This window comes from Dipteris shenzhenensis, chromosome 26, assembly GCF_047967505.1.
Source record: "Dipteris shenzhenensis isolate YYH24624 ecotype China chromosome 26, Dip_SZ_1.0, whole genome shotgun sequence".
NCBI lineage: Eukaryota > Viridiplantae > Streptophyta > Polypodiopsida > Gleicheniales > Dipteridaceae > Dipteris > Dipteris shenzhenensis.
In genome coordinates, this window is record NC_141621.1 from 23,862,823 (window position 1) to 23,873,693 (window position 10,871).

The 10,871-nt window shown below is 42.9% G+C and overlaps 1 protein-coding gene across 1 annotated transcript; it reads right to left on the reverse strand.

Annotated features, from left to right (window-relative positions):
- Positions 1-1,019: 1,019 nt before the first annotated feature.
- LOC147884850 (F-box only protein 6-like) lies at positions 1,020-7,141 on the reverse strand. The gene is made up of 2 exons (XM_087397597.1): positions 4,752-7,141; positions 1,020-1,666 (listed from the first exon to the last, which is right to left on the reverse strand). The coding sequence occupies exons 1-2, from the start codon at positions 5,985-5,987 to the stop codon at positions 1,658-1,660; spliced, it is 1,245 nt and encodes a 414-aa protein (XP_087253723.1). The 5' UTR covers positions 5,988-7,141; the 3' UTR covers positions 1,020-1,657.
- Positions 7,142-10,871: the final 3,730 nt, after the last annotated feature.

Sequence of the window (10,871 nt, forward strand, 5' to 3'; positions counted from 1 at the left end):
AAATATGAGAGAGAGAGAGAGAGAGAGAGAAAGAGAGAGAGTATATTAAATTAGGTTAACTATCCAACACAACACAACTCATAAAAAGAAGACGACAACTAGTGCTGACACAAGGGAATGAAGATAAACCAACTTACATACAAGAAAACAATTAAACACAAACACAAGCAAATAAGTTTATACAAAAATTAAACAAGTACCTAAGAGTAGATGACCTCCAAAATCAAACAAACTTAAGAACTAAGGAGAAAATGGGCTTTCAAGCTCCCCACTTTGGATTTTGATTCTATGTGCAAGGATTCTAAACATACTCAAAGCAGCAACGAGGATTCTAAACACATCCCAATATCCTCTATCACACCAACAATTACTTTGTTTCTTTCTGTTCCAACACCTAAATTGTGTCACCAACACATTCACCCAAGCTTGACACAAAATCAAACAATATAGCCTTGTATGCAGAAGACCAGCATTCTTTCTCAACTCAACTTCAGTGTTCACAAATCTCCCAAGAACTTTTTAGGTGCAACATCTATCACTACATATTGCTAAGAGACATGTCAATAATTCATGATGCACCCCACGGAAGCATTTGCAATGTATGAGCAGCCCAGGTGGTCAGGACAGACATTTCAAATGCCATATGCAGAAACTCAGCATTATTTCTTCACAACCTGTTTACCTACAGTATCTATCAGTATATATAATACTAAAAATTATAATAATTCATGATGCACCTCATGGAAGCATTTGTGGTGACGCCAGAGAGATGGCTCGTACTAACATTGGAAAGACAACAGAGCATTGTATGAGCAGCACAGTAATCCGAGAGCTGACTTGTATTAATAATGAAAAGACAACAAAGTACTGTATGAGCAGCCCAGATTGTCAGACCACACATCAATCTAGACTTAAAGAGTCGCATGGACTTTTGTTTTCAATATTTATCATTTGCTGCCCGTTTTCAGACAGGATCAATTCCTGAGAGGGGTTCATAAATACAGGAGATAAGGAAACTATTAAAAGCTGGCCAATATTTTCAATCAAGCATCCGTTCCTGCATAAAATGGAAAACACGGAACTGTTTTCCTTGCTGTAGCAAGGGTACCAACTATCGCTTTTTAATCTGAAGTCTTATGGTGCTCAATTCTACCCAGAATACCTTTACAATGGCCTTTAAAGTTAAATACACAATGCTGAGTGACACACACCCACAAAGTAAAGCCATAAGTGTGATCTAAATAATTTATCGTCACTTTGTCAAAACTTTCATCAAACGTCCACTCTACCCATGAATGAAGATACTATTACAGAAAACTCAGGTACTTCCCCTCCGCTTTCTGTTGACTGCATATTCACTTTACACATAGGCCTCCGTGTATGCCCAGCTGACAATGTACCACCAATATCCTCACCACAGGGTGCATGAGACCTGCCTCAATCCCAGTAATTCCAGTGAGGCTCCATTTCCCTTGCACTCCAAGACTGAATAAAGTAATGCCAGCTGTGTTTCTGCTAGGAAAAATCACTGAGTTTAAAAGGGGCATAAGCCAACCATCCGGATGTCAATGCAAATCAAACCACAATGACTGCCTGAAAGACATGCCCCACTGAAATTTGCAGCCATAGACCTTGAGCCTCAATGACTGCAACTTTTCTAGTCCACCTGCATTCCAAAGCCAACTTTCAGACTTGCTTCACCCAAAGTACCATCATGCTTTAATGTACTGTTACAAATTCAGACTCTACAAAACCAGGAAAGGTGTAGGTGGTAGGGTGTGTGGGTGTGTGTGTGTGTGTGTGTGTTGCGGCTTTTTTTGTTTTGTTTTTTTTTTTTGGGGGGGGGGGGGCGCTTTGGGGTTCAAAAGCTTGGAAAAAGCAAAAGCAAGCAAGGATTTTGATCAAGCACCAATACCTAAGTTTGTAAAAATTATGGTTTCCAATCATACATCTAGGGCAACAATCTATTATCTTGGGAATTAGAAGCCTTCGTATTGAAAGAGAAGTAAATAGTTTCTTGCTGCCTCCCAAACCAACCCCCTCTTTTCCCCCTTCTTGCCACAAAAGAATGTTTACATTTCTGCCACCTTGATCTCCAGGTTATTGCAGTGTGACACAGCCAACATGGCAGTCAACTTGTCAGGTATGGCAGGCAGTAAGTCAGCCACCACTTCACATATACTAATCAGCAATGGCAAATTGATTCATCAGTCCATTTGGCTAACCTGGCTAGGCCAACTGGTTGGAAATGCAGCCCTCCCTGTCCATGCTTGAGACAAACAATGCATTTGCCTTCGCATTGACTGCATGGTCTATACCTGACTTTACAGTGAGTAGTACCAGGTGATGAGATGTTTCATAGATTTTTATATACCTAGATGAATCCAGGAACATTCCCAAACTCATCCTCTAAAACACAACATAGTGCAGTTTCAATCTCACGATAGTCACTCATAAGATTGAAAACCATAAACTCCATCATGCATAGCAGGGACTAGCTACTATGACATCCCTACTGACGTCATCAGCACCCAACAGTGGGTGTAGACCATAGTATAAAAATATGCTCTCACACATACAAATCCACACACCCACACAGACTTGAGCATCCATTTATACGTCGTCTTCGTACTGAGTTTCTGTCGGCACTCCGGAGGTGAAGGGCAAACTCAGCCATGACAAAGGCTAGCACTAAAGAGTGAGTAGTGCCAGGTGATGAGATGTTTCATAGATTTTTATATACCTATATGAATCAAGGCACATTCCCAAACTCATCCTCTAAAACACAACATAGTGCAGTTTCAATCTCACGATAGTCACTCATAAGATTGAAAACCATAAACTCCATCATGCATAGCAAGGACTAGCTACTATGACATCCCTACTGACGTCATCAGCACACAACAGTGGGTGTAGACCATAGTATAAAAATATCCTCTCACACATACAAATCCACACACCCACACAGACTTGAGCATCCATTTATACAAAGTCTTCGTACTGAGTTTCTGTCGGCACTCCGGAGGTGAAGGGCAAACTCAGCCACATACAAATCCACACACCCACACATACTTGAGCATCCATTTATACAAAGTCTTCATACTGAGTTTCTGTCGGCACTCCGGAGGTGAAGGGAACTCCATCACACATAGCAGGAACTAGCTACTATGACATCCCCACTGACATCATCAGCGCCCAACAGTGGCTGTAGACCATAGTACAAACGCATGCTCTCACATACAAATCCACTCACCCACACATACTTGAGCATCCATTTATACAAAGATCTTCGTACTGCGTTCCTGTTGGCACTCCGGATGTGAAGGGCGGACTAAGCCGTGACAAAGGCTAGCACTCAAGGAGAAGGTTAATCAAAAAGTAGTCAAATGAGACTGAGAGTTCCTCTCAGTCCTATGCAGCCGACTCTTAATATACAAGGAAGGATCATTCTCATGTTGCGAACTGTTAAGGCAGCTTGGTCCAGTGACTATGGAGAATTACAAGGCTAATAGCAACAAAATAGAAATGATGATCAGAAACAATTCACTCAATCTTTAATGAATGATGGGTTTTTTTTTTTTTTTTTTTGGGGGGGGGGGGGGGGGCCGAAAGGGGGGCACCAGGCCTTCTACAGCCCGACTGGTCTCTCCAATTCCCGAACAGGTCTGTGGGCCGACCCTGATTGGTTCGCCAACATGCTCCTTTGCCCAGCTGACCTGTTCTGGCCGACCAGAGCAGTCTTTGGGGTCTATAAAAGACCCACATGCTAAGCACAAATCTGCCCATTTTGTTGGACCAATTTCAGCACCATATGCCCCACAGATTGGGCCATGTATTGGCTACCTTCCAGCCCTACTTCAGGGACCATGCGCAGCCCCAAATGAAGGACAGATCTGCCCTGAAGGGTGGGCTAAATAAAACATAAGAAACCATATCATATGCTGCCCCAGTGGCAGCCCATGTGCTGCCCACATGGCAGCTTGTCGCTCTCTCTCATCACCCCTGCAGGTATCACTTCCCTGCATACTTCTCATTTAAGGAGAAGTCAGCCCTACTGCCCCCGTTAGACACAGAGGTACTGAAACTTCAACGTCAACAGCAGCAGACAGATCTAGGAAACTCTCTCCAATCTAACTCAGAAAAGTACAGCAGAGAATATACGCAAGTAAACTCAGATAATCTCACCAATAGGCCAGCTGATCATATGCGGTCTATAATACTATGAAGACATAGGATGTTCGCATGAGCATCCTCATATAGTCTTGGGAATCCACAAATGCCCTCTTGTCCGGTGATCTCTTATGTTTAGCATGATATCTAGCTCTATCTTGAAGACTACCCTAGGCTCATGCATATCTTCCCTTCAACTCCCGAAGGTCCAATTAGCTTCTAGTCAACGAGGTTTCAAACATGTGGGACACCAATTGCCAAAATTGTGAAGTGAACTTATTCTCTATCACTCATGTACTCTCATACAATGTAACTCAAAGCATAGATGTACAGCTAAACATAGAGATCAAAGTTTATCTTTAAAATGCAGTGAAGAATTGATCACAATGTCACTTGTACGCAACCTGAATGAGAATTTAACAAGGTAACAATGTCTGCTAGTATAACAGAAACGTAAACATAATTAATCTAAAAATTATCATGTAAATTAAAACAAAATATTCACCAAGCTACACCTAGCAAAACTGACGTAAGCAATAAATATGAGCGAATAAGCACATCCCAAATAAGAAATTACGTACTTTTCCAACTGAGTTCAATGTCACCTGGGCAGTGGCATCTACCCGTGGTTCAAACCAAAGTCCTGTCACCATAATCTCTTCACCCTGTATCTTGTGCCTTGTTAGGGGGCTTCTGGGTAACTCATGCCATGACCTCGAAGCCACACAATAGTGCTTATTGCTCCCAGACTGCACAAGGTACACATTGCTTCCATCTTGCGGCATGGTTAAGCACAAAGATGAGAAGCGCCCAGCACATATTACATTGCCTGCAGCTGCTGAAGAATGGTGTGTCCTCCAGCCCCTCGCATTCATGTCAAACTCATTCACATGTATTTTTCTTAAATTGGCATAACTTGTCACCATAGCGAGTTGCCCTTGACGATCTAAAATATATGAATCCTGTACAGAGGGCTGATGCCCAAGTTGAAGGCCGACTCGATTGAGTCGTTGCTGTTGCATATTGCGACCAATTGTAATTTGGCTCCAGACTCCACCATCAAGATCATAAGCCTTGATCCCTTGCTCTGTGGTCAAACAGTAGAGAACCCCTTCAGACACTGTGGCGTCCCAGAGACTGGTCGTATGTAATTCTGCTGGAGTACCAATGGTCTCTCTCCAGTCTCCAAGCTTTGCATCGAAAAGAAAAACTGAACCGGTGGGCCTCAGACTGCCAGCACCAACCTGCCCCCTTAGAACTAAAGCAATGACCTTGTAGAGGTTTGACTGCTGATCCACGTCCACCAAAACAAGGCCAGGCTTCAAAGGGATCGGTGGCAGTTTTTTCCACTCTTTCGTCAAAGGATTGCAAAGGAAGAGAGTGTACCCTTCTTCAGTAACACGACCCAAGCAAACTAACCCTCCTGAAGCAGCCACAACGCTAGCATTCTCTGGAAGGAAGAAGAATTTCAGATGAAACCACTGACATCCGGCAAGATCGTAAGCCCAGGCTTGATTATACATATGCTGCTGAAATTCAAGCAACCAGGGCATTCTTGACGGCTGCAACTTGCACAACGAAAAAAAAAGGGGGGACCATATAACAGATCGCCATTTCCTACAAACACCTCGGGCAAGATAGATGGTCGAAAAAGGAAGAAGCGCGAGTATTCTAGCCACCAACTCTTCAGGAACACTGTCCCAGACACTATGGCGCCCATTTTCAGGTGCGTTTGAAGAAGTATTGTGAGTTGTATCGATGGTTCTGCCTTCAAACTCGTCGTTAGAGAAACCAAGATGCTTTCTAGACGGATCCATTGCTGCAGATATCCTCGCCAAGTAGGGGACAGAGCCGGAAATTGTGCAAAAACGACGCCCGCACCAAAGGTTTGAATTCTCCTATTTCTCAACTTAACCTCCCTGACAGAAAGGCAATCCCTCGATAAAACTACGAGCAAAAACTACCCAAAAATCTGGCGTCAAAAGTCCAGCCACTAAACCCGCTCTCTTGCCCCCTGATGAGTACACCGAAGGCGACTGTCAAGCGCTGCCAATAACAACTCTGTTCTCCCACAAAACTTCCTTACTGTGCTGAGCGTCGCACAGCGAATTATACCAGCAGGAGAGGTCGTAGACTAAGAAGGTATATAGTTCTCATTTAAAAGTGCTCCCAGAAAGATTCCGATACAGAGCTGCACTATAGTACACAGTCGGACTACGTGGTAAACTCGCAGCTGAATTTCTTCTCTCTATGATGAGAAAGTTCTCTAGCAAACGAGGAGAACTTGCAGCTGTAGACACAGAAGAAGAAAGCCTATTGTACAGAAGGCCGCTTATGGAGGCTCGCCGAGGAGGAAATTTCCGTTAATTGCAGCAGCTTGACAGAGAAAACTCGGCCGTATCAGTAAAAGGTTATTGTACACAGGGCGGACTGAAGCCGGAATTCTTCCTCTGGAAAGACAAAACTTGCTCTTCGTGCACTGAAATTTTCCAATCCCCGAGATGCTCGAAGACGGAATCCTTCCTCCTGAAAAGACAAAACTTGCTCTTCGCGCACTGAAATTCTCCCGTTCTATGGACAAATGCAATCCCCGAGATGCAGGAAGCCGGAATTCTTCCTCTGACAGAACAGATTTTGCTCTTCGCGCACTGAAATTCGCCGCGAATGCAATCCCCGAGATGCTCGCAGCGGGAATTCTTCCGCTGAGAGAAACAAAACTTGCTCTTCTGTGCACTGAAAATTATGGACGAATTGCAATGCCGGAGATGCAGGAAGCCGAAATTCGTCCCTCTGAAAGAACAAAAACTGCGCGTGGTGCACTGAAAATTCTCCCGTTTATGGACGGATTGCAATCCCGGAGGTGCGATGCCGGGAAGCAAATGGATTTGGGGGGAGAATCAGGTGGAATTTCAGTGTGCGAGAGAACCCTATGGTACAGAAACGGAAAAAAAGATGAAAGGAAGGGTTTCGTGAAGATGAAACCAAAAAAAGAAGATTTTCGAGCATTTCAAGCTGTTAACATATCAAGCCATTAGCCCTAGCGTTTGGACTCTCGAGCGTGCTCCAAGTTCAAGGGGGGTTTGGTTCAGAGTGACCTGGGTTTGCTCCTGGGTCAAGCCCAGTGTTAGCGTGGGTCAACTTTAGCCCCGAAATGACATTGTAGCCTCTTTCGGCTGTTTTTACACATTGCCAAACGGTGCCCAAAGTTTGAGCACCGAAAAACATTCATGGGCGGATTGGAATCGGTGCCCGCCATTACCCACCAGTCGCCCATCGTGATATCATTAAAAAAATGAGTGCCCACGTACAAACCCCTTTTGTAAAAGTGAGGGCCCGGGTGGGCGTGGAGCTTGGAGACCCAAATCGTGAGGGTGATTGGCTGAATCCAACCCTACCCATCCGTAGGCAGCCAAGGCTACCCTAGGAAGGCCTTTCTCAACGCATGAGGTTGACTCCACATTGGATTTAAAGGTCTAATCTTCGGCGCTATATGTGTAAAGAGGTGCCCACCTAGACCTTAAATGGTGGCTTTCTATAGGTCCAAACGGACGCCTAACCTTGGGCGTCGTTTGGTGTGTAGCCAAGCCTCACACTCATCCACCCGCCCCCACAACAAAAAAAACTGACGTGGAATCCGAGTCATGGACGGGCAACCCAAAATTTTCGGGTGGCCTCATATGCACGACCAATTGAATGTCTGCAATACCTCCACCAATCTACATGCTGCACAGGAATTGAACCCGGGTCCCACAAAGTAAAGTCTGTCAACCTTTACCATCCAAGATAGCCATTTTTTGTGAATGTGTAGTGGAGCGTATATTACATAAATAAGGCTACTTGTGAATACAAGCGCAAACAGAGTATTTGAATGATGAGGGGGACAAACGTGGTGTTCACGTAGGAAGGCATGCCGGTTTGGAATGCTCCATTATAGTCGTTTTTCCCAATTCGAGACATCATATCCTCCAATGTCAAAATATCCCTTGACTTTAACTCGCTAGAGATAACACTAAATATTTGATCTATATCTTCATGTGTATGATTGACAAGAAGAAAACCAACTTCCACTTTTTCAAATATTTTCAAACCAACCAACATAGATCATAAACCAAATATATATTTATTCTTGTTTTCTCTCCAGTAGTTATTGGCCTCTATACGCAAGGTGCGAGGTAAACATCTTGAGGTCTATCAAGCTTGCATGGAGTACTCTAAGTTAGTGTCCCAAATAGCCACATGGTATTTTTCCAACGTTATGTTGGCCCTCTTCTGATTGGTCAGGAGCCTATTTTTCTAAACCTAAAAGGCCCCAAAATGAGCTCCCTTTTTTCCTAATGCGTGCTACCACCCTTTGCACGTTTTTTGCTTTGGGGTGTTTGTGCATGCAAAATCGCTATGTAGAGAATGCCATTTGCCATTGCCTAGGTTATGGACAGATCAAATGTGCCTGCCTACTATAGCTATCTACGATGAGAAAGTAGATGCTTAAGCTCAAATTGCCATTTGGGCAAAAGATGCAAAAGACAAGGAGCTTAAATTGAAGAATGCCAAGACCGAGCCTGTGACTACGAGGAAAAGGATCGTGAATGGGAGGAATTAGCCACCTTCAAGAAAGGAGAAAGAAGGGCCGAGCCTGTAACTAGGAAGCTCAAATCAAGGAAAGAGGAAGCGGCATGAAGGGAGGGGCCAAGCCCCTGAAGGAAGGAACCGGCCCCATTCTCAAAAGGAGCAAGCAGGGCTGAGCCTACAATCAGGAAGCTCAACAAGGCGACCTACTCAAAGCAATATGGAACCAGCCCCTTGAAGGAAAGGAGTCCTTGAGATGTAATGTAAAGAAAAGGAGTCTTTGAGATGTAATCTATGTGTAATCTATTGAATTGTTAATCTTCTCTAGAAAGCTACTTGGGCAATGTTTTCTCAGCTATGTGACTAGATCGTGACCTTTGACACACCAAGGACCATAATGTGAGACGAAAGATTTCGATTTGACAACTAACATGAGACGAAAGATTTCAATTAGACAACTAATGTGAGACTAAAAGATTTCAATTAGTCAACTAATATGAGACGAAAGATTTCGATTAGTCAACTAATTCTATCATATAACTAGATTATGGTTTTTTATTAGTCCATTTTGTTCTTTCGCTTGTTCTTGTTTCTCACATCAATATCCCCTTTTTTGTTATCATCATTGCTTGAGATAGGATGTTTTCCATTTTGAATCCTCATCAAATAGTACATCTCTAGAGATTATGTTTTCCTATTAACTAGATCCTATAGCTTATGGGGTTTTCTTTGTTCACTATAACCAACGATCATACATTTTGTTGATTTTTCATCTAGTTTCCTCATTTGATCATCATGGGAGGTCATGCAATGCATCCAAAAAAATGAGGTTCACCCTAAATCAAGAATACGCATCAAGAGCATCTTTTCATAATGTACTATTAAGGAAGGCAAGAGGGGTGGGGGTGATGGGGGGGGCTTGTCGCACAAGGGCGAAGGGGTGTTGCACATGCCCACAAAGGGGGAGGGAGGGGGGATGCGCATGTTGCCACGGGATGGTGGTGGTGGTCGTTTTGGGGGGGGGGTCATACATGGTGAGCTCCAGACTTACTCCATCGGTTGTCTTTGGCATTCAGATTCTCCCGAGAACGGCAGCTCCCTCGGTAATCTTTTGCATTGGATATTTTATCTTTACACATTATAGTCTCCATCAAAATGGAAAAGTAATAATTATTAATCCTTGGTTGAAACTAATTTGTGCTAAAAAGTAATTTGGTTTAGTATAAACTTTATGGTCTAGGTAAAATCACATGTATTTTTACATTATTTATTGCTTGTAAAATGTAATAATAGATAGGGAGTACATAAATATTTTGTAAGTAGAAATCCTTGAGCTACTAGAAGCAATAAAATGTAATACTAGATAGGGAGTACACATATATTTTGTAAGTAGAAAGCCTTGAGCTAGCGGGGTAAGATATACACATGCCATTTTTATTCCTTATTCAATTGTCTTTCAAATGCAATGTATGCATATAAGTTGAATCTTTAAATAAACTTGCACACCATTGAGGCTCTTAGTAACTAGAACTGCTAAACCTAGATGGTTCCCATGGGTGGTAGACCTAAGTGTCTCATCACTTGCAACTGCTAAAAGCTATCCATAGATGGAAGATCCCTGAGGACTAAGTAGAGAAACTTCAATAACCTCACAGATGAGAGACTCCAAGTCCAACACTATTGTCCACTATAAAAGGGTCCCAAGAATGGTAAATCCGTAGAAATAACTATGGTGGTCATATATTCTTGGGTGGACGATCCTAAGAAATTACTGGTGATGACTCCAAAAATTAGTGGTCACAAAATTGTATCAAAGAACAAAGCAATGGACTTGGACCTGTAGCTTGGACTCTCAATATCCAAGCCCTTGTTTTGGTAATTATGTCAGTGAGTTCTTGGCTTTTGATTATAATGCCAGACATTAGAATATTTGAGTTGAAATGCCAATCCCATCGCATGAAGAAAAGTAATTAGTTGTATGAAGCATTTGTTGTTTTATCACTGCATTTAGAGCTCAAGACATATCGATACTAATTTTTTATGGATTATGAAGCCTATGTGTTACATCAACTATAATACCATGACCATTGTATAAGGCGAGAAGCTAGAGGGCTTGGCAGCACTTGCATTAGTAG